This window comes from Mustelus asterias, chromosome 25 (assembly GCF_964213995.1).
Source record: "Mustelus asterias chromosome 25, sMusAst1.hap1.1, whole genome shotgun sequence".
Taxonomy (NCBI): domain Eukaryota; kingdom Metazoa; phylum Chordata; class Chondrichthyes; order Carcharhiniformes; family Triakidae; genus Mustelus; species Mustelus asterias.
In genome coordinates this window covers 36,405,959-36,430,773 of record NC_135825.1, presented here as the reverse complement: position 1 = coordinate 36,430,773, position 24,815 = coordinate 36,405,959, and the positions used below count along the sequence as shown (strand labels likewise).

At 45.0% G+C, this 24,815-nt stretch overlaps 1 protein-coding gene across 1 annotated transcript in view; it reads left to right on the top strand.

Moving 5' to 3' along the window:
• The window catches only part of LOC144479211 (troponin I, slow skeletal muscle-like), a 101,984-nt gene that overhangs the window by 76,745 nt on the left and 424 nt on the right, over positions 1 to 24,815 (top strand). Inside the window, exons 3-6 of the mRNA XM_078197873.1 lie at positions 17,440 to 17,481; positions 19,209 to 19,340; positions 22,048 to 22,137; positions 23,545 to 23,721. Coding sequence (XP_078053999.1) covers positions 17,440 to 17,481; positions 19,209 to 19,340; positions 22,048 to 22,137; positions 23,545 to 23,721 — 441 coding nt within the window. The remainder of the gene's footprint in view (positions 1 to 17,439; positions 17,482 to 19,208; positions 19,341 to 22,047; positions 22,138 to 23,544; positions 23,722 to 24,815) is intronic.

Genomic DNA, 24,815 nt, shown 5'->3' with positions numbered 1-24,815 from the left:
AGGAAACCGGAGCACCCGGAGGAAACCCACGCAGACACGAGGAGAATGTGCAAACTCCACACAGACAGTGACCCAAGCCAGGAATCGAACCCAGGTCCCTGGAGCTGTGAAGCAGCAGTGCTAACCACTGTGCTACCGTGCCGCCCAACCACTGTGCTACCGTGCCGGAGGAAACCCACGCAGACACGAGGAGAATGTGCAAACTCCACACAGACAGTGACCCAAGCTGAGATTGAACCCAGATCCCTGGCGCTGTGAGGCAGCAGTGCTAACCACTGTGCTACCGTGCCGCCCAACCACTGTGCTACCGTGCCGGAGGAAACCCACGCAGACACGAGGAGAATGTGCAAACTCCACACAGACAGTGACCCAAGCTGAGATTGAACCCAGATCCCTGGCGCTGTGAGGCAGCAGTGCTAACCACTGTGCCACCGTGCTGCCCACCTCAGCCAGAACACACCTGGACTAAACTGGCATGCGAAAGACGGGACTTAGGGACTTTAGGGCTTTGCTCAGGTCATGAACAACTGAGGGGAAGATGATGCTGGAGGCCTGCAGCTACCACACCCTGGAGCAGTGGTTCCTAAAGGGTGCGGTGCGCCACACTGGAGCGGCGAGAGAGGATGGCAAGTGTGGCGGGAAGATTCAAGGACAATCAAAGAAACATTTAAACATGGATAGATATTTTTCCAAAGTGAGAGCAAGAGCATCAAGTGATGCATTGTTTTATACTTTCTGGATGTCCCATGATCATATTATAAAGTAGTTGTGTTCTATGTTATGAATCAAGCACTGCTAGGAGTTGTTTTTTTTTTGTTTTTGAATGTATTTCTTATCAATAAAAAATTTGGTGTGGCGCGAGCAAATTTTTATTCCGACAGTGCGGCCCAGTGAAAAAAGTTTGGGAACCACTGCCCTGGAGGAACACATGCATCACATGCTGGGTGGATCTTCATGCATATGGTGCCGCCACAAAGCGGCTCTTGAAAGGTGGGAGATCTCCACGTAGTAGCTTCACTGTTGCGTGGAATCAATTCGGACCTACTCCGGAACTGCGGGTTCTTCGACATGAGCTGGTAAGGATGAGGCAAAGTGGGGGTGGGTGGAGGAATGTTCAGGTCGGAGTGGGAGAGGAAGGTATTAGAGAGGGGAGGGGTAAAGCTGGGAGGAGGGTGAAGGTATCGGGGGTATAAAGCTGGGAAGGGAGGGGAGAGAATTCGGGGGGGGGGGTGAGGAAAGTGTAACAGGGAGAACGGTGCAAGTGGAGAGGTAGGTGTAATGGGGGAGAAAGGAATAAGGGAGGGAGCTTGGAGAGGGTAAGGAATAGGGAGACAGTTTGGAGTGGGAAAAGAGAAAGTGAGAGGGAGAAATAAGGGAGGAAGAAAGGAGTGAAGGGGTGGGGAATGGAATATCCAGGTGAAGATGCAAGTGAGAAATTTGTGGAGTCAATGAGAGAAACAGAAATGTTCTAAAACAAGGAAGAAAAATGTTGGTTAAGTGATGAAAAGAATAACGGTGTTAGGTACCAGGTCACATCTTGCAAACTTTCATTCCCCAAAACGAAAATGCTGCTATCAGCTCTAATTGTTTTGTTTGATGAATGGAAAGTTTTCAATGTACATGTTTTGTTTTGCCAGCATCATATGTCAACTGATACTGTGGGTTAGGCTTTCAATCACCCATGAGGGGTGAGGTAAGATTTGGGTGTGCTCTTAGATGGCATGTCAGTCTCCTGATGCCTCAGTGACATGTTACAGTTAAAGGAAGAGTGGACTGAGGGAGAACCGGCAAAGTGCACTCTTCCTATTAACTGGCCGGAGAGGGATAGAATGAAATTTTCAAATCTGAGAGTGGGAAGAGTGAATGGTCTGGGGTACATTAGCTCACAGTTGTCAGGATCACAGCAGCGAGGCATTATTTCTTGGTGCTGCTGTGTGTACGACTGACACAAAGAGAACAACAAACTGAGGTGTTCATGCAGTGGCGCAAAGCTGCCATCGCTTGAGCAGAACAAATGAAATGATCAGGTGAGTGACTGTTTTGTCACTGTGAGGCTGCTTGCCTTTGCTTTCCTGCCTGCTCCTTTCTGAAATGGCTCCAGGCACCACTAACTGTGGGCAAAACTTACCTCCAGTCCAATCAGAACTTATGTATATAGAATCATAGAAACACTACAGTGCAGCCCATCGAGCCTGCACCGACAACAATCCCACCCTGACCCTATCCCCGTAACCCCACACATTTACCCTACCAATCTCCCTAACACTAAGGAGCATGGCCAATCAACCTAACCCGCACATTTTTGGACTGTGAGGGTGATGCGCGATTAAATCACTCGGGAGGCTAGATTGTACCCGGGAAATAAAGGCTTTTATTACTAACAAGAATGGAGCACACTATATACAATACAATCCCAGACTAAAGGGTCACCAGGCAGTGCAGTGACCTTTATACTTCCCCAGGTAGGTGGAGCCAACTGGAGTGTACCACAGAACAATATCAACAGGTAGAACACCCAACCCTAACCCCAACAGTGACAACAGTAACATATCTACAAACACCCATAGTGCTGACCATCCATGGCTCAGCACTCATAGTGGTAACCAGCTATGGTTCACCACATTCACCCCTCCTTTAAAACAAAGGCCGGCGGGACAAAAAAAACCAGAACAACTGTTCATATATTCACAAGTTCAGTCATATTGGAGGACCGCACCGTCTCTGCAACCTCCTGAACACTGGCGGTAACGCCGGTTCTGGTAACCGTGGTGACCTTCTCTCCAAGGCGGTGTCCAGTGACTCCTCCAGTTCCTCACAGACAGGTGGACCACGAGGTGGCGACAATCTGCTGGACTCCAGCACGGCTCGAGGTGGCGACAATCTCCTGAACTCAGGCAAGCTGTACACGGGAGTAAGAGGATTAAGTGGTGGTCCCGATACTGCCCGCGCCGTGTCAGGAGGGGAGATAAGGGTCAGGGGGTCCCTAACTAGGGGTGCGGGAGCAACTGGGGTTTCCAAGTCCCCTGCAGGCGCCAGATCTCTAATAGAGACCGTGTCCTCTCGCCCGTCAGGATATGCCACATAGGCATATTGAGGGTTGGCGTGGAGGAGATGGACCTGTTCAACCAAAGGGTCGGACTTGCGGGTCCTAACATGCCGCCGCAGGAGGACAGGTCCTGAGTATGTCAACCAAGACGATAATGAGGTCCCAGAGGAAGACTTCCTAGGGAAGGAAAACATCCTCTCATGTGGAGTAGCGTTGGTTGCCGTGCACAAGAGTGAGCGGATGGAATGGAGCGCATCAGAGAGTACCTCTTGCCAACGGGAGACTGGAAGACCTTTAGACCTCAACGCCAGTAAGACAGCCTTCCAGACTGTAGCATTTTCTCGTTCAACCTGCCCGTTACCCCTAGGGTTGTAACTCGTAGTTCTACTTGAGGCAATCCCTTTTGAGAGCAGGTATTGCCTCAAGTCGTCACTCATGAATGACGAGCCCCTATCACTGTGGATATAGCTGGGGTAACCGAACAGGGTGAAAAGATCCCGTAATGCTTTGATAACCGTGGCAGCGGTCGTATCTGAACAGGGAATGGCAAAAGGGAATCGGGAGTACTCGTCAATCACATTGAGGAAGTACATGTTCCGATCTGTCGAAGGGAGGGGCCCCTTGAAGTCCACACTCAGTCTTTCAAAAGGGCGAGTGGCCTTAATGAGGTGTGCCCTGTCAGGTCGGTAGAAGTGCGGTTTGCATTCAGCACATACCTGGCAGCTTCGGGTTATGGACCTGACATCATCCACTGAGTAGGGTAGATTCTGGGCCTTTACGAAATGGAAGAGCCGAGTGTTCCCCAGATGGCAGAGATCATTGTGGAGAGCCTGTAATCGATTCTCCTGCACACTTGCACATGTTCCACACGACAGGGCGTCCGAGGGCTCATTGAGCTTCCCTGGACATTACATGATATCATAGTTGTAGGTGGAGAGTTCGATTCTCCACCTCAAGATTTTACCATTTTTGATCTTACCCTGTAACGTGTTGTTGAACATGAATGCCACGGACCGCTGGTCCGTGAGCAGGGTGAATCGTTTTCCCACCAAGTAATGGCGCCAATACCGGACGGCCTCCACAATGGCCTGAGCCTCTTTTTCCACCTCGGAGTGCCGAATTTCAGGGCCTTGGAGGGTGCGAGAGAAAAAGGCGACGGGCCTGCCCGCCTGGTTAAGTGTGGCGGCCAGGGCGAAATCAGATGCATCACTCTCCACCTGAAAGGGGATGGAGTCATCAACAGCGTGCATCGTGGCTTTCGCGATGTCGGCTTTTATCCCTTCAAAGGTTAAGCGAGCCTCTGTTGCTAGGGGAAAAGAGGTAGACTTGATGAGCGGACGGGCTTTGTCCGCATAATTGGGAACCCACTGTGCGTAATACGAGAAGAAGCCTAAGCATCTTCTCAGTGCTTTGATGCTAGTGGGCAGGGGAAGTTCAAGGAGGGGACGCATACGGTCTGGATCAGGGCCAAGGACCCCGTTTTCCACCACGTATCCGAGAATTGCGAGGCAGCGCTTGCGTAATACCCACTTCTCCCTGTTGTAGGTCAGATTCAGGCGAGACGCAGTGCGTAAAAATCTAAGGAGGTTGGCATCGTGGTCCTGCTGGTCATGGCCGCAGATAGTGACATTATCCAGGTACAGGAAGGTAGCCCGCAGCCCGTTCTGGTCCACCATTCGGTCCATTGCACGCTGGAAGACCGAGATCCCATTCGTGACGCCAAAGGGAACCCTTAAAAAGTGATAAAGACGACCATCCGCCTCAAAGGCCGTGTATTTTCGGTCCTCTGGGCGAATGGGGAGCTGGTGGTAAGCTGACTTCAAGTCAATGGTGGAGAACACCCGGTACTGCGCAATCTGGTTGACCATGTCAGATATGCGCGGAAGAGGATACGCATCCAGCTGCGTATATCTATTAATGGTCTGACTATAGTCTATGACCATCCGGGGTTTGTTTCCAGTTTTAACCACCACTACTTGCGCTCTCCATGGACTAGAGCTAGGTTGGATGATCCCTTCCCTGAGGAGCCGCTGAACTTCAGATCGAATAAAGATCCGATCCTCAGCGCTGTAACGCCTGCTCTTGGTTGCGATGGGCTTGCAGCCTGGCACGAGATTCTCGAATAAAGATGGTGGGGTGATTCTGAGTGTCGAGAGGCTACACGTGGAGCGCGCTGGGCAATTTGGAGGCTGCTGTGCTCCCACTGAAAGTGGAGGGAGTGGCCCATCGTACTGCAGGGTCACACTCCTCAGGTGGACCATAAAGTCTAGTCCCAGGAGTATCGGAGCACAAAGGTGCGGTAACACAAGGAGCCTGAAGTTCTCGTAAACTGTGCCCCGCACCGTTAGGTTGACCACGCAGCTCCCTACCACGCAGCTCCCTAACAGACCGGGACCTCGACGCCATCGAAATTGTCTGTCTGACAGTCCGTACTCGGAGACTGCACCGTTTCATGGTGTCAGGGTGAATGAAGCTCTCCGTGCTCCCGCTGTCAAACAAACAATGAATTTGGCGTCCATTTACCTCTATGCCCATCATGGACTTGTCGAGTCTGTGAGGCTTGGCCTGGTCCAGGATGATTGACGCCACCGTTGGGTCTTGGGTGCAACTGCAGGCAGCTGAGATGGTTGATGATGATGACCCCTGCTGGTCGTCTGCGGTCGGTGCCAACCAGAATGGCTGTGCTCATGAATCGCACGTGGTCGGTGGCGCTAAAAATGGCGGCCCCTGCAGGTTGCACGTGTCTTGCGTTTCCGTCGTCAGGAATGGCGGCGCTCTGGAATTGCACGTGGTGGAAGACCTCGAAGACGCTGGAGACAAGGAGACAGGCTCAGGAGAATCACACGCCGCGCTGCTATGTTTGGAGAGTGGTTTGGTCCTGCAGACTTTGGCATAATGCCCTTTCTTTCCACATGCGGAGCACAATACTGTTCCAGCTGGACATCGCTGCCGAGTGTGTTTCGCCAATCCCCAGAAGTAACACCGCGGGCCTCCTGGAGCTGCCGCCGTCGTCAGGTCCAAGGTTGGAAACACAATTGCGCAGTTTTTCGGAGCCGCTGAATAAAGTTGAGTCGGTGGCTGTACTTGCCACGATGTTCCCACGTGGTCGGTGGGGTACGTTTCTAGACTTCTGGAGGCCGTTTCCATAGCGTCAGCCAATTCTACTGTCTTAGCGAGGTCTAGATTACCTTGCTCTCGCAGCCGAAGGCGAATATACGACGAGCCGATTCCCGCCACGAACGCATCTCGGATCAAGTCGTTCGTATACTGGGCCGCCGACACTGGCTTGCAGTTGCAGGCTTTGGCTAGCTGCTGAAGTTCACACAGGTACTGTTCTGTCGGTTTCGCCGGGCTGCCGCCGTCGAGTGGCTAGTAGGTGTCGAGCATGGATCTCGTTTGGCGGTTTGTTGTACCGTTTCTTAAGTAGTTCGATGGCCCCTAAGTAGTCTTGGGCATCGCGGATTGATGAGTATACGGTGTCGCTTACCCTCGCGTGGAGGACCCGCAGTCTATCGGCGTCATTTTGAATGGCTGTTGAGGCATCGATGTAGTCTTGAAAACACTTTAACCAATGGTCGAAAGTGTTCGACGCTCCAGCTGCACGTGGATCTAAAGTAAGCCGCTCGGGTTTCAACATTTGCTCCATGGTTTTTTTTTTACCAAAATTTTGTTAGTAATAAAATTGATGCGCGATTAAATCACTCGGGAGGCTAGATTGTACCCGGGAAATAAAGGCTTTTATTACTAACAAGAATGGAGCACACTATATACAATACAATCCCAGACTAAAGGGTCACCAGGCAGTGCAGTGACCTTTATACTTCCCCAGGTAGGCGGAGCCAACTGGAGTGTACCACAGAACAATATCAACAGGTAGAACAGCCCAACCCTAACCCCAACAGTGACAACAGTAACATATCTACAAACACCCATAGTGCTGACCATCCATGGCTCAGCACTCATAGTGGTAACCAACTATGGTTCACCACAGAGGGAAAACCGGAGCATCCAGAGGAAACTCACGCAGACTCGGGAAGAATGTGCAGACTCCACACAGACTATCACTCAAGCCGGGAATTGAACCCAGGTCCCTGGCATTGTGAGACAGCAGTGCTAACCACTGTGCCACCATGCCGCTCCACCTTGTGACATTGATGTTTTGATTTGATTTGATTTGATTTGATTTATTATTGTCACATGTATTAACATACAGTGAAAAGTTTTGTTTCTTGAGAGCTATACAGACAAAGCATACCGTTCATAGAGAAAGAAATGAGAGAGTGCAGAATGTAGTGTTACAGTCATAGCTCGGGTGTAGAGAAAGATCAACTTAATGCAAGGTAAGTCCATTCAAAAGTCTGTTAGCAGCAGGGAAGAAGCTGTTGTTGAGTCGGTTGGTACATGACCTCAGACTTTTGTATCTTTTTCCCGAAGGAAGAAGGTGGAAGAGAGAATGTCCGGGGTGTGTGGGATCCTTAATTATGCTGGCTGCTTTGCCGAGGCAGCGGGAAGTGTAGACAGAGTCAATGGATGGGAGGCTGGTGCAGGATTGGGGCCCAGGAATGATCTGTGCTTCGGGTTCGCGAGTGTAGATTGCAAATCCAGTCCCATTTGTTGGTGGAACACATTCCTTCAGAAAGTGACCTGCTGTGTCCCTTTACCTTGCATTCTGTAGCAGTGAACCAAATGATGACAACTGGACTTGCATCTGCCTCATCTCTTCAAAGCTCAATCAAAACGCATTGCTTTTTATGGTTCTCTGCTTGTAAGTCTTTTATTAATCCACTGTGCTCTCCACTTCTTGCAGAGTGACATTCAATGCATGATTTTGTCAAATACCAATAGTGAAGTAATGATGAATGTAACTTAGTGATGCGCGATTGACTCACACGGGAGGCTAGAACGTACCCGGGAATAAAGGCTTTATTCACTACAAATAGGAGCGCACTACTCAACAATATTATCCCAGACTAAAGACTACTAGGAAGTAGCAGTGACCTTTATACTCCTGTAAGAAGGCGGAGTCCTGGGCGGAGCCGAACGGAGCGTACCACATAAACAGTAATAACAGGTGGAACACCCAACAACCCTAACCCCAACAGTAACGAGAGTAACATATATACAAGTACCCATAGTGGTAACCATCTATGGTTCACCACACTTCGACAGAAGCACTCATTTCTGGCTAGGCTAAAGTCCTTCAAAGATCTTTTATATACTTTTACTAGTAACGAGAAACCAATACATACAAAAATAGAAAACAACAGCCAGCCTGATAAACTGAGATTTTAGCTACTTTTTATGTGCACAATAGTAATCAGGCTTATAAAGTTTACTTCAATGAGAAAGTTCTGGAAACAGATGACTTCATAGCTTACAAACAATTCATTCAAAATGGGTTGTTCAATGTCACTGGCACATCCAATGAAAATGTTTTCACATGGTTTTTGTGTATCATATACTATTCTTATAACTGAACAATGTTTATTTTTGTTAGAGTCAGTAGTGATAATCCATCTATATTTTATATTTCTCAAGTTAAAATTAAATTAAATTGTTCTTTTCTGAGTTTCACTTTTAACATATCAACACATACGTAACCTCGGCTCGGCAGGGATATTTCTGCCTTTGTCTGCTATGTTGTGTAAAGTTTAAATATATTTGCAGCTGGTTCTGAAGGGTTAGTAACATAAGCAACTGGGCAATTTTGCATCGCATTAAATCTCCAAGTTCCTAAAAGTTATCCTCCCCGCTGACATACTGTATTGATGTATTATCCCCTTCAAGTATAAAGATAGTGCTTCTTGTCAAACAAGATAGCAGTTTTGTACAAGGGTATTGTGAAGTTTGGAAGTTTAAGGACCTGGGCATTATGTACTCTTACTATATGTGGAGTCACAGAAAGGCCAATCTTAAACCATTTTGTGTGCCGCACAATCTGACACAGTGGCTGGAATTTTACCGACACGTCCGCCCCGATTCCATGGGCGCAAGGCTGGAGAATGGCATTCTCTGTTGGCCTTGGGTGGGATCATCTGAACCTCAGGCGGAAGTACCGGTAACATTCTGCCCAGTGACTGCCTTTGGTGTGTGGAATGTGTGAAGGGTCATGTAAGCCTGAAAAAATCAAGTATTGTACTAAAATTGAGATGAGCTGCAAACTGACATGCAAAATGGTCTCAATTTTACAGAATTGTTATGGCGCGGAAAGAGGCTATTTGGCCCATCGTGTCTGCACTAGCTCTCCAAATGAGCATCCTGACCTAGTGCTGTTCCTCGTACCCCTGCACATTGTTTCTATTCAAGTAATCATCTAATGTCCTCTTGGAACCTCGACTGAACTTGCCTCCACCACACATCCCGGCAGTGCGCTCCAGAACACGACCACTGTGTGTGGAAAAGTTTTTTCTCACATCACATTTTCTTCTTTAAATCTGAGCCCTATCGTTTTTGATTCTTTTACAAGCAGGAACAGTTTCTCCCTATCTACTCTGTCCAGCCTTGTTATGATTTTGAACATCTCCATTCTGAACATCTGACCAATTTTAATTCATTGCGCACAACTGGAATTTGAGTTCAGTTCAGATATGACTGCCCATTTAGCAAAAATGATAATGTGTAATCAGAAATGGTAGAATTTATTGCTCTTCCAGTCAGTGTGGATAAACCTTTAAAAGTTGCATCATTTAACTCCATATTTGACAAACTTATGCTTCAAAGTGAGATTTCTAGTTGAAGAATTTTGTTTTTTTTATTCACTCACAGGATGTGGACATTTCTGGCTAGGTCAGCACTTCATGCTCTTGCCTAAATGTTCTTGAGAAGGTGATGGTAATTCAGCTTCTTGAGCTGTTTTTGGTCCATGTGATGAGGATGGTCCATAGTGCTGTTTGTCAGACAGTTCAAGGAATTTGACCCTACATCAATGAAGGAGAGACTTTGGGTGAAATCTTACCAAAGAATAGCAAAGTTTTGTTTGCGACAAGAAAGCCAGCATGTTTCTCTCCAGAGAAACTGGTCAGTTTTCTCACCAGATCTTATCACACTGTTCCCAAAATAAATCGAAAGGGCATGTTTCACACCATCATACAGTGGTCGAGGCCTCAACACTCCAGCAAAACCCAGCTGCACAGAGATCGGGGCGCAATATTTAAAAGATGCCCCAATCATAACCTGAGTACACCTTCCTCCCAACCCACAATGGAGGTCTCAGAGGCCCCAGTCCCCACCCCCAATTAGAGTCTCTTCACCCCAACCCCCTCAATCATCGGCACCTTTCCATCTTCTCCCCCCCACCGACAGTCTGACCTCCATCGCCCGACCCACCACAACAGCTATCGCCAGCATCCCCTGCTCCTCTGACCTCTCCCGGTCACCATAACATCTAAATGAATCCCTCCATCCCCCCATGAGGCTCCCACTGGGGCTCATCCGCTGGCACAGGTTCGCATTGCTGGGTTGACATGGTGTCAACGTGTGCCAAAGAGCAGTGCCAATGGGCATTGCCAGGCCACTGCCTAACCATATCCTTCTCCCTTGGGAGCTATACTTACCATTACAACCTCGGGGAGACCCCCATGGCAGGTTCACGTCCAGGTGAACCTGTTGTAAATGGCGCTGGCGTGACATCACGCTGGCACCCACTGAATATTCGGTGAGGGCGGAAGTCCCGGAGAGGGCACTCGCTAACGATATGCTAATGTATTAAAATTAGTTTTCTGTAGTCCTGTGGTGTGTTTCATGCCACTCCGCTGGCGAGGGGGCGGTAAGATCGGAAACCTGTTGGTGCGAATCATGCTCTCCGGATTTTGAGCACACGCCGCAGGAATGAAGGCTCAAAATCATCCCCAACATATTTCCAAGTTAGAATGGAATGAGATCTGAGGGGAAATTTGTACAGGTGATGCTGCTATGCAGCTGTCATCCCGATCTTCCTAGGTGTAGAGATCACGGGTTTGGGAAGTTTTCTGAAGCCTTGCTGAGTTGCTGCAATTGTTCTTTGTGTTACAAGTTGAAATTTCTCAGCACCATGCTTTCTCTGTGTCTTGTGATTATAACCTGATTATCACCCTGCACCTGATTTCCTTAAATGATCAGCTTTCAATTGCCCATTCAATAACCAAGAAATGTTTAGTGTTAGAAAATAAACTGATCCTCCATTGCCACTTTATAGATATATAACAAAACACTAGACATTTGGACATCAGTGCAGTGAACTCCCATTTTAGCTGGTCAAGGAGCTATACATAATTGGCAGTACAACATCACTATGACATTGCCAGTATCATAGAACCATAGCATCCCTACAGTGCAGAAAGAGGCCATTTGGCCCATCAAGACTACATCGACAACAAGCAAGATTGGAGGTGATCTTGGCGAGGTAATTAGGCAATCAACCTAACCACGCATCTTTGGAGAGTGGGAGGAAATCAGAGAACGTGCAAACTCCACACAGCAGTCACCCAAGGCTGGAATTGAACCCGTGTCCTTGGCTCTGTGAGGCAGCAGTGCTAACCATTGTACCATCGTGCTGCCCTATACTTGTGTTATGACAGTGCGGTGTATTCAAATTCGGGAACCAAACTGATCTGAATGCTCACACCTTCAAAATAGAAATATAATTCCATTCATGCTTGAGGAAAGTCATCACCAACATTTCCCACAGAGTGGTGTTATGAATTGTTCTAAACCAACTTGAGTTATGTATTAAGTTACATTTTGATCTTAAGCTGTGATATTTTTGTAACTCTAATTCTGCATGCGTAGCCCCATTCTGAATGCATACGATACATGAAATTACAGGTTGAGGCATCAATGCTTTACTTATTTGGAGGCAATTTTAAAAAGTATAATTTGCAATTTATATATATCACTACACATCATGATATTTAACTTCCCAAAACCTTATATGGCATCCACAGCTATTTTTAGAAACTTGTTCAATTTTAACTAACAGTCATTATCAATGAAGGGATTTCCTTTGATGTCGCGCATGCAGAATATAAACGTGTGCATATCTTTCTGTCGAATGCAAATCCCTACAGCCAGCCAGATCTTAAAGATACAGACAATGTGTGTATCTTTAAGATCTGGCTGGCTGTTGGGATTCAAATTCTAATCAGTATTCTGTAACTTGATTTTTGTGTCTCTGTGCCCTGTTTGAGAGCACATTTACACTCCATCTGACAAAGGGGCAGCGCTCCGAGAGCTAATGGTATTTGCTACCAAATAAACCTGTTGGACTTTAACCTCTTGCACACTATACAGACAAAGCATTCCGTTCATAGAGAAAGAAACGAGAGAGTGCAGAATGTAATGTTACAGTCATAGCTAGGTGCAGAGAAAGATCAACTTAATGCAAGGTGGGTCCATCCAAAAGTCTGATGGCAGCAGGGAAGAAGCAGCTCTTGAGTTGGTTGGTACGTGACCTCAGACTCTTGTATCTGTTTCCCGATGGAAGAAGGTGGAAGAGAGAATGTCCGGGGTGTGTGGGGTCCTTAGTTATGCTGGCTGCTTTGCCAAGGCAGCGGGAAGTGCAGACAGAGTCAATGGATGGGAGGCTGGTTTGCGTGATGTATTGGGCTACATTCATGACCTTTTGTAGTTTCTTTGACATTATGCCTTTGTCTACCACCTCTATTCACCAGTGTAAAACCAAGGTTTGGGTATAACTGATGTGTTATACATCAGTTATACCCACTGGTGTATAATGAACCCTCAGATGGAATCAACCACTGAGGATTCATTGTCCAGGTGCAGGACAAAATGCTGTTTTACAAAGTTTAAAAGTTGATTTATAGTCACAAGGAGTCTTACATTAACATTGCAATGAAGTTACTGTGAAAATCCCCTAGTCGCCACACTCCAGCACCTGTTCAGGTACACTGAGGGAGAATTTGGCATGGCCAATTCACCTAACCTGCATATCTTTGGGACTGTAGGAGGAAACCGAGGCATCCGGAGGAAACCCACGCAGACACGGAGATTTTGCAAACTCCACACAGACAGTGACCCAAGCCGGGAATCGAACCCGGGTCGCTGGCGCTTTGGGGCAGCAGTGCTAACCACTGTGCCACCATGCCGCCCATGTGAAGGTTCTGATGAAGAGAAAAGATTGGAGTTAATACTAGCAAGATAAGAATGTTGCCATTCATTTAAGGATTATGACGATGATTATATAGCATTTGCTCCTGAATATTCTACCACATGTGGGCCACTGATATTTAATTCCATCACCATGTCACTTAGGAATCTCAATCTCTCGATTTCTTGACCAGAGATTCTGAAATGCTACAGATCTCCAGCATGTGCTTCTCCTCACAGTTGTCAGTTATGAGATCTGTGGAGGATCACCTCCCATCTTTCTCCCTAATGTTTGCACGCCCTGTTCACACAATGGGTAGAAGGACAGACCTCTGAGTGACTTTGCAGGTGGAAGCTGTGCAATTGGTGACTGTGACTGCAGGGAGGGACATCACATTGCGTAAGGAGCAGGATGAGTGACACTGATGGACAGATAAATGGGAGTGGGAGCAAAGAATAGAAAGAGAACAAAGAGAACAAAGAATAAAGAAAAGTACAGCACAGGAACAGGCCCTTTGGCTCTCCAAGCCCGTGTCAATCATGATGCCCTAACTAAACTAAAATAAAACTTCTGTCCTTACTTGGTCCATATCCCTCTATTCACTCCCTATTCATGTCCCTATCGGATGCTTCTTAAATGTTGCTAATGTGCCTACTTCCACCACCTCCTCTGGCAGCGTGTCCCAGACACCCAACACTCTCTGCGTGAAAAACCTCCCATGCACATCTCCCTTAAACTTGCCCCCTCTCACCTTGAACCTGTGCCCTTTTGTAATTGACAGTTCCACCCTGGGAAAAAGCCTCAGACTATCCACTCTGTCCATGCCTTTCATAATTTTATAGACCTCTATCGGGTCTCTCCTCAGCCTTTGTCTTTTCAGTGAAAAGAATCCTAGTTTATTCAACCTCTCTTTGTAGTCAACACCCTCAAGATCAGGCAACATCCTGGTGAACATTCTTTGAACTCTCTCCAAAATTTCCAAGTCCTTTTGGTAGTGTGGTGACCAGAACTGCACACAATACTCCAAATGTGGTCTAACCAAGGTTGTATATAGCTGCAACACGATTTATTGTACTCGATGCCCAGGCCGATGAAGGCAAGCATGCCATGTGCCTTCTTAATCACTTTGGCCACTGTGTGGCCACTTTTGAGGAACTGTGGACCTGCACACCCAGATCACTCTGTATGCTAATGTTCCGAAGGGTTTGCCATGTACAGTATAATTCACACCTAAATTCGATCCTCCTCGCATCACCTCGCATTTGTCCGGATTAAACAATAAGTGCTCTTGATGGTTTGTTGGGTGTGATGGAATAGGCTTAGCAAGGCGTGGCTGTTGGGGGAAAGTGATACAACAGAGTGTAGATAGATGTGTATCAGTATACACCTTTCCTAGCCTGGTTAGATCATTGAAAATACTTCCTAGACTGAATTCAGATAGAGCTAACCTGCAGCATGCTGATTAGCAAAAGTAAATTTGGCTGGAGGTTCCCCAATGGATTCTATTACTTGTTGAATATCAGATATTGTCTTTCTGGCAAATATGGGATTCTCATTGTTAAGGTCCATTGAGCAGAATTTAAAATTTCAGTTTACCCACAGTTTGTTATCCACTGTTGAAGATGATGCTGCATTGTGGACCCCAGTTTTATTTTTAAAAAATCCTTAGATAATTAATAAGGAGCCTTATGTATGATGCCGCATCTCAATCTGGTTTCTTCTTTGGTGCGTCAAACATGTCAGTGACATTTACTCTTTATCTAAAATGGAAGGTTCAAAACCATATAAAGCAATCTCAGGTTTCAGCCCTTTATCAGTGTTTATTTTAAGACGTCAACATACAATTACCGATGAGGCAGCTAGCTAGGCTTTAAAACATTTCTTTCTTTCATCCAGCTTAAAACTCTACTGTCAAAATGCCAGAACCTGCGTAAGTATGATGAATTTTGCAAATAAAACGTAACTTTAAGAAAAATTCTAACTTCTTATTGCCTTCAGTACAGCAAAAATTCATGCGTTATCTTGTTCATTATTATTCCTGCAGCAGGGAGGTAAGGAAAGCTTGCTTCTTTTGAAATGTTTGCATGCGTTTAATCCTTTCCTCTCCCCCAGTTTGCTGTTCACTCACAGTTTATTACTGGTCAGTTGCATGCAGTCCAAAGATTTAACACGACTTCAAGAAAATAATAAAGCACGTCTGATCAACAGGGAAGTAATAGTATGAAGCTACTGCTTTTAATGCTATCCTTTTGAACACCATTTACTGAATGAATGGTGTGGCATTTCTGTTACTTGAAAAGAGAAAATAATGACAACAATGTTAAAGAGAAATGACTGACACTTTACATGGTGACAGGATGCTTACTTTCTAAATTCAGTCTGTAGCATGATTGTCAAACACCAGTGTAAAAAAAATCATTTTTTTTTGCTGTGGAAAGTAACAATTACTCAGCTTTCAACTGCAACTTTTGCTGTGGCAAAGATTGTGTTTGTGTCAGAAATTATTTTATAACACAGTTGATAGCGATGAGATTTATTGAAGCAGCCTGATGGAATGGTCAGTAGTTGTGGCTCTGATATCTGGTGAGGCAAGCCCCTCCTGACTAACACACAGCTTTTTATTATTATTGCCAAGAGTGAACGTATGATAGCTTTGTAAAGGATAGACATTTTGTCAAAAACAAAATATAAAACCAGCATTGTTTTCAATTGTGGCATCTACTTGTACTCTTCTGACCTATGACTTGTGTGTGAATATAATTCGCAATTGCTCATGCTTCAGTCAAAATCAGTGATATATCGGGTATATTCTGACATAGTCTGAAATGAAGTCTCGCACATTATTTGCATCAGAGCTAATGAAAACAATTAGTCCAATGGCAAAAATAGACTATGCTGACAGAAATCATTTGAATCTCTGCTTGCGCAGAGAACTATGATTTGATGCAAAGAATAAAACTTGCGTAAGACCCAAGGACTTTCAATACAAAATTACGTTTTGTCATTTAAACAACATGAATCTTATTTATGTTTTATTTTTGAATCAAAAGCTAAAAGAAATAGATAATGACCATCCAGAGAAAATTTCCAGTAATTGTGTGTCCTGTGGGATGATGCAAATCTGTGTTTATCATCCGTCTTTTTTTTGTCATTTTAGGGCTACATGTTCACCAAAGAGATGTCAATTAAAGTGCCACATTCATTGGGCTATATCATCAGTAATATCCTTTAGTCCAGATTTTGAGGTTTACTTCAGTATCGGGCAGGTGAATGAGACTGCATATTCTGGTAAACGGCAGATTTACATTAGTCCCGTTTTAGTTCAGATTTCAGGGGATTCTGAAAAATCACAGCAGGTCTGACAGCATCTGTGGAGAAAGAACAGAGCCAATCTTTCAAGAAGGACTATCAAAATGTTGGCTCTATTCCCAGCGCTGATAAAGGGTCAGACTTGAAACATTGGCTCCATTCTCCACAGATGCTGTCAGACCTGCAGAGATTTTTTCAGCATTTTATGGTTTTGTTTCAGATTCCAACATCCGCAGTATTTTGCTTTTCTGCAGGATACTCTGACCCAGTTACACCACTAAATCCAATTGTTATCCCAGAATCAGATCCACGAGGTTTGATTTTGCTTGAATAAGAGAGACGAGTGTGGTGCTGTAAAAACTGGAGCCGGAATTTTATCGTCCTGCCCGATACAGGAATCGGAGCAGGCGAGGGGCGGACCATGGAAAAGTCCGTTGACCTCCGGAGCGATTTTACAGTTTCTGGATGAGTGAGGCCATAAAATCCCGTAGGGGTATATTTATTGGTGCCAGTCTCCCAGAATCTGAACAAAAACAGCATCAGAATGAAAGCAGCTTCAACCTTCAAAAGCAGTGCCATCTAGAGGTGCGGGTCAGTACTGAGTACCAGCTTTGTGCTCATTCATCTATTAAATTTTTGCTACAATATTGCACCATCAATTTGCCATTCTGAAAACATGTAATTAGTTTCTCCCAAGGTGAGCCTTGGTGTCAACTGTCCATCAAACAAGTATAGAATGAAAGAAAGAAGACAAAGAGAGGAGGAAATATTGAAAGATAAGAAAACGAGTGTGAATTATAAAAAGTAAAGGGGAAAGCTAAATGGTAAAAACATTTTTTAAAAAGGACGTAAAGAAAGTAAAGTCTGAAGCAAACACTGCAGATATGTTTTGACTGATGAATACATAGTGAAGGTGTTTCAGGAATTATGATAAGAATATGGGAGCAGAGATGAACATCAGGCCAAGCAATAAATTAACCACTTCTTAATGTTTCTGTAGAGAAAATCAAAGATCACAGCATCCCGCAAGCTCCTGCTTAAGGTAAGTGATTGGAATTTATAATTTATCTTATTCAACTTCAGCTGCACATGAACAGTTTTCAATGGCTGCTTGCCTTCTATTAAGCTCTATCAATGGAATTATTGCCACAGGCCAGAGAATGAGATTCTCCATGGTGACATCTTTTCCCCCACACTGATGGGCCAAGAGGTGATGTGAATAGAGTTGGAATGAGATTGAGCACTGTTGGGGATTTTTCACTGAAGCCTTCCCACTCCCTCTCTGGGAAACGCTTTGTAATCTCAAATGCTCCATCTAGTGACCATCCTGAGAACTGATGAAGGTCATCGGCATTAGAAAGGTTATCAGTCCCAGGTAGCTCATAATCTGACAGTGACATTAAGCCACCAGGACTAAGTTAGAGCAGGACATCTGCCTGTCTTAAGGTAGTGAGGGGGTGATCCCATGGTAAAATTCAGGGTCGGCCAATTCACATGGAGACTGAAATATCTGGAATATATAGAGTACAAAATAGTGCCTCAGTAGTTAGACTGCAACTGGTCCATGAAGGAAGGGGTTGAATAATACCAGATGATCGGGTTGATGGTTGGGAGTAGCATTGTCGGAGTCCAAAAAAAAGCACTCAAGAAGGCGCCAGAGCATGGCGACTTCTTGCAAGCTGTCTCCAGCATATTCTCTACTTCTATCTTTTACTCTCGTTCTAGCTCTTAAAACTGAGCTCTAACTCTCTTAAACTCTCGAATAATGCTAAGCTGATCTTTCCCTGCATCCGAGCTATGACGGTAAAACTACATTCTGCACTCTCTCCTTTCCTTCTCCCCTATGTACCCTATAAACGGTATGTTTTTCTGTATAGCGTGCAAGAAACAATACTCTTCACTGTATACTAATACATGTGACAATAATAAATCAAATCAAATCAAAAAACACCTGCAGGAGAGAGAGAGATCCAACAGGAAGTAAAACCTGTCACTGCTTAAAGGGTCAGTGGCAGCACTAAAGGAAACAGGTTATTTGGGTGACAAGGATGGCAGCCATGTTAAAGAAATGAGCAGCAAACTTCAGGATCGACATGTCCTCATAATGAAGATGCAGATTAGGAGTGATGGGGGCTAGGGTCTGAACAGCCGCCCCTGCGTGGTGCTAGCTTTGTGCAGAGAGGTATCGGTGGCAGTGAGTGTCACTTCATCGTATCCCAGCACTCCACCGGCAAGCAGGCAGGCATCTAAAGACTCCCCCTAATGCAGTCCAGGTAAGCTAGCATCAGGGATTGTACTGATGGAATAAGAGGGAAAGGTCAAATTTATCGTGACCTTTCCAGAAGTCAGCCCTTATTTCTTAGATCTCACATCAACACATTATTTTATAGACTAAACGAAAGCCAGCTATAAATGGTGGAATCTCAGTGACATGACTCTCATTGTCCTTGCCAGTTGCAGAAATGCCTCACTTTAACACAGGATGCATATTTTGCCAGCAATCAATCTATTGGAATTGAATTGGTATTTTAGAATCAGATGGTGCACCTGACCTACACCCCAAGTTCTAGTCTATTACACTGGAACTGCACCACTTGTGCACCAACAAATGAATTCAAAACTTTGGTGTGCGCATTTCCAGCCAATCAGTAAATGTCCTCTCGCTGGGCATTCACTGTGTAAAGTGACCTCAATACGTGTAACTATTAAAATAAGAATTTAACATTCAAGGCATGGCAAGATTTAACAAACCCACAATTTGGCCTCTAGAGTTTGTTGTTGGCAAAAGCAACAGAAGAATTGGCCCAAGAAACAACAGAGAAAAGTGAAGAAAAGGAAAAGTTTCTTGTCGAACGGGTCCCGCCTGTAAGAATTGCTGGTCTGTCCTTTACTCAGCTGCAGGTAAGTATTTACCAATGGAATACACCCACTTCATTCTTTTAATGTAAAACCTGATTTTTATTTCATATTCTGGTGTTTACTCCACAAACCTAAACATGCCAGGTGCGGATTCGGGAATGTGGATTCACTTTCTGGGAGGGTGAACGTGCTGCTGACTTGGCAATAATTTGGACAAGGGTGTTTGTGAAATGGAAAACTTTGTGTTCCCCCTATTCGAGCCTCTTCCTCACCTTTAAATTCCTTCATCTCAGCATGAAAGTCTACACCTTCAGCTGTCCAGGTCCCAAGCTCAGGAATTCCTTCCCTAAAACTTTCCCCCTTTAAGGTGCTCCTTGAAACAGGCCACTTTGATGAAGCTTCCATCACTTGCCCTAGGGATTAAGTTTTACACCCTTGGAGATGGAGACAGGGCAAACGCTAAAGATTGATTGCCAGTTCTGTGGCTCCATTTTCATGGAGTGGGGTGGGGGTGTCACAGGGCCACCAGCCCCATCTGCGGCTGGTAGTGAGTCAGGCACATTAGGAGCCACTAAGGATACCAACTGGCATTTTCCAGTTGGCCTTCAGATTCCCATAGGTGGTAGAGGCTGCCTAAAAGTGACCTCCCAGCAGCAGACCCCGGAGGCGGGGGGAAAGGGGGAGGCGAGTGCAGCACTACAAAGAGGCTTACATGAGGCCCTCTCTGCCTACCTAAGTTCAGCAGCAGCCTCAGGCTGCCCCATAGAGGAGGTTGCTGCCAAAGCTTATTTGAACTATAAAAGAGTTGGAGAGAGAGAGAGGCAGTGGCCGGTGTTTTATGATCTTGCTCGGGCGAGGCTCATAAAATCCCACCCGAGGCCAAAGGAGAATTCTGAGAGCCGTGCCCGCCCCGATTCTGGGGCGGGTGTGCTGATAAAATTACGGCTAACTCCTCAATTTTGAAACAGTCTCTACCTTACTTAACTTTCCAGGAGATCCTGATGCTTCTTTCAAGCTGGATGGCCTCTAATTAGCCCTCCAGCTTTGAGAGCCAACCCAGCATGTAAATGGACTGTGAGCCTATCCTCTGGCTACTAATTAGTTGCTCTTGAAAAAAATCACAATGAGTGATGAGTTTCCCAAATTGTACATACAGGCTTCTGACCACTCCCTCAGCCTCCCCTACTTGAGCCTGAAAATGGGGTTTAGCAACCTGCAAGGAAAATCTTGCCCTAATGTCTCAGTTCTGCTGCAGCTCAGGGGCACCTTTCAGCTCATTGTTCTCCTATAATCTTCCACCAGGTTAAAGATATTGGGCGCCAGCTCACTGGCCGTTCACGCCACACTCCTGCTGCAGCAAGGTCGGAGAATTTGACGCCCAGCCAAATCTCCGTTCGCTGCAGCGGGGTGGGAAAATCTCGCTGGTGTGAATGGTGGTAACATTTCAGCCACTGTGTAGATGCGAGATGTTGAGTTAAGAATTCAAAATCGCTTTTAAACCACTTCTGCCGTACTTTGTAGATACCATTAACGTGTAATTGTTTCTTAAAGCACCCATTAACTCATATAGAAATGACACTGGCATCAATGAACATGCTACTAGATGTGACATAATGATTTATTGTTAGTGATTTAAGTTCGTCCTGTGTTATTTGAAAACAAGGTTGTGTTAACATAATGCAGGAAAGAATATTACTCAGTCACATTGCCAGAGAGAATTAAACTGCAAGGCAGTCTCATCCTTTATTATTTGCATTTATTACCAGAAAAGGAACAGCGAGAATAGAGTAGCAATGTCCTAAACTATGATAGAGACACAGATGAAGAGAATTTTTTTTCTCTCTCAGAGGGTCATGGGTCTTTGGAACACTCTTCCTCACCTCCCTCACCACCCCCTTCCCACCCCCTCTCCACCCCCCTCCCACTCCACCCCTTTCCCCACCACCTCTTCTCTCACCACCACCAATACTCCCCACCTCCCCAATCCCCATTACCCCTTCTGTTCAGGATGATTGACAGATGGACCATGATGTCACAGTGGGATTGGTTCCTGCAGAATGCTGAGAGGGGAAGGTTTTTGGTTGTGCATTGTGCTAAAAGTGGTGGAAATGGTGAAGGTTGATCTGTTCACGATGGAGGATGGAAGGTAAGGATGAGGGGAACCCTATCATGGTTTAGCGAGGTAGGAGAAGTGGTGAGAGCAGAAATGTGAACAATAGGACAAGAACACTGAGGTCCCTGCCACCCACATTTGGGCAGAGTTCTTGCCCGAGGAAAAGGAAGACATATCAGAGGCACTGGTATGGAAGGTTACCTCATTTGACAAGATACAATTGAGACAGAGGAATTTGGAGAATGGTAGGGAATCCTTTCAGAAAGTGGGATGGGAGGAAATATAATCTCTCAGAGTCAGTGGGTTTATAGTGAATACTGATTAAGGTTCTTTTGCTTGCCTGGTTCATTATCAGGCTTCTTTCTGTGCAATTAACAGTTCCAAATTGAAATTAATATTCCTTTCTCTTAGTTTATTATTACTGAATACAGTTTACATCTCAAAGGCTATCAAAAGGTTTACTCATCCATTAAACTGCTTTCACACATAGATTGGGATTTTTTGTTACAAGTGAAAATATTTAATTAAAAACTGAATTAATGGGAAAATGGGATTTGTTGAACAATTACAAAGTTTTCATACATTTATTTATTACATTTTCTAACAAAAATAAATTTGTCATCTTCAAAACTGAAGGAACTCTGCCAGGAACTCCATGAGAAGGTCAACGTAGTGGATGAGGAGCGATATGATATTGAAGCCAAAGTGATACACAATACGAGAGAGGTATGTAATCAGAAGATGTGTTAGCTTCTCCTTCCATCTAATGGGTAGCACTACTGCAGCTAAGCTTCCTACCTTGAGGTGACTGAGAGCTAGTGAGATTCACTCCTCCAGAATAACCAAGTTGGGTACAGAGTACAGCAGGTAAATTATGGGCGCACTTTGAATGGAGTTTCCCTTTCCACTTCCCCTTTCACCATTCTCCATCAAGCAGACCACTGGCACATCACTGCTAGCATTCTGTGGCTAAGATATCTTAATCCTTTTAAGATGGTGGCCATGTTGGCATCCATACTCTTCATGGATATAGGGTTTTCATGGACTGATTCAAATGTTATGATTGAAGATCTGGGAAAAGGCTTCTCCATCCATGGAAGGCATCCCTGCTTTGCCCTATGACATCAAGCCATAAATATTTGAGCTGAACATTACCTCCTTCCAGCTCCTTACTGCACTCAGTAGTAGATCAAGTGAGGCATCATTGAAATGGGACACCCTAGCTCCATGTTTTGACTTTTCCATCTCTTTCCAAATGTTCTCAATGCTCCAAATTCCATCCTTGAATTGGCCCTTTTCATAGCCGAGCTGAGATTGTGCTATGTAGTTCATGGGGAGGCAGTGGCATAGTGGTATTGTCACTGGGCTAGTAATCCAGGGACTCAGGGTAATGCTCTGGGGGCCTGGGTTCGAGTCCCATCATGGCAGATGGTGATAACTGAATTCAATAAAAGTCTAATGATGACCATGAAACCATTGCTGATGATAATATGAAAACCCATTTTGTTCACTAACTATCTTTAAGGAAGGAATTCTGCCACGGTTTAGCCATGTTTGACGCTTAAATGCCTTCTGAAATTATCTAGCAGTTTAAGGGTAAATAGGGATGGACATTGCATGAATAAATATAAATAAAATTACACCCACTTGGGTGCATTGTAGACACAAAATCCAGAGGTAAATTGACAATGAGGCATCCATGTTAAAATTGGACATTACCACATGCCCAAATATCTTCCAAGTTCCATGCACGCTATTGCCCTTCCGCCTTGTTCAGAATCTGTCTTTGTATTATATCTAGCCCATGAATTTCAGTGGGTGGGATTTTCTGACCCTTCCCACCTATGGTGACAGCGGGGCGGGCAAGCGATGCAAAAGGCAGTTGACGTCGATGGGACTGGAGGATCCCAACAGCGGCCAATGGTGAACCACCATCACTGCTGGAAAACATACCACGTGGTCAGGAAATCCCGACCCAGTTAATGTCAAAGTTACATCATATTGGTTAACAAAGTTGAGAGCACTGTTTGTCACAAAACAAGACAATCATTGTGGGACTGTCCAGTGCTTTGATTTTGTGGCTTGTATTTTAGGCAGATTTTGCTTTTACTGTTCTCATCTCTGATCTTTAAGATTCAGGACTTGAATCTGAAAGTTTTTGATCTCAGAGGAAAGTTCAAGCGCCCGACTCTCCGCCGGGTCCGAGTCTCTGCTGATGCTATGCTGAGGGCCTTGCTGGGATCCAAGCACAAAGTATCCATGGATCTTCGTGCTAACCTGAAGTCAGTCAAAAAGGAAGATTCAGAAAAGGTATGAGAGCAAACACCAACCATAGAAAATACCATCTGCCTACTAGCAAAGCACCTTAGGAAACAGCTCATTGGTTTATAATATACTTCAACCCCATCATTACTGCCCCTGGTTGAAAATTGTGGTTGCAAGATATCAATAACCAATTTTCTTCTTTTGTAGTTTAGTTGCTCTGGTCCACACTGACAAAGCCATCTAGAAGGGGAAACTTAAAGCCAGTCACTACTGGGATTTAAACTCAAAGTGACTCTTAGAACACTGACCAACCATAAATAAAGTTAAAGTTTATTTATTAGTGTCACAAGTGGACTTACATTAACACTGCAATAAAGTTACTGTGAAAATCCCCTAGTCGTCAAACTCCGGTGCGTGTTCGGGTACACGGAGGGAGAATTTAGCATGGCCAATGCATCTAACCAGCATGTTTTTTGGATTGTGAGAAGAAACCGAAGCACCCGGAGGAAACCCACACAGGGGGAAAGTGCAGACTCTGCATAGACAGTCACCCAAGCCAGGAATCGAACCCAGGTCCCTGGCACTGTGAGGCAGCAGTGCTAACCTCTGTGCCACTGTGCTACCCGTAATAATAATAGATATTGAGAAATAAATTGTTATAAATTATTGTTATTTAGAAAAAAGCTCCCAAGAGATATTTGTGACAATATAGTATATTATAATTTTGGGTTGTTTATTTTTGATATCTGAATAATTTGCTTGTCCTTTGTTGTAAATGGGCATCAAAAGGGCCAGTTTATAAAATCCAAACACAGTTTAGAAAGTTGTTCATAAAGATGCGTTCAGATGATCGTCAGTCTCCTGGTCAATATTTATTCCTCAATCACCGTCGCTGAAGAGGAAAACAGACTATCCACTCATGATCACATCACTATTGGTAGGAGGTTGCTGTGCACACATTGACTGCTCTTTTTCCTACATCACTATAGTGAATGCACTTCAAAAGTATTCAATTGTCTATAAAGAATGTTGGGACAACCAGAGGCTGTAAAAAGTGCCATATAAATGCAAGTCTTTCTCTTTATTAGCCATAGATTTCACTAGCCTTTAGACCTGGGACAACGATTTTCCAGCTTTTC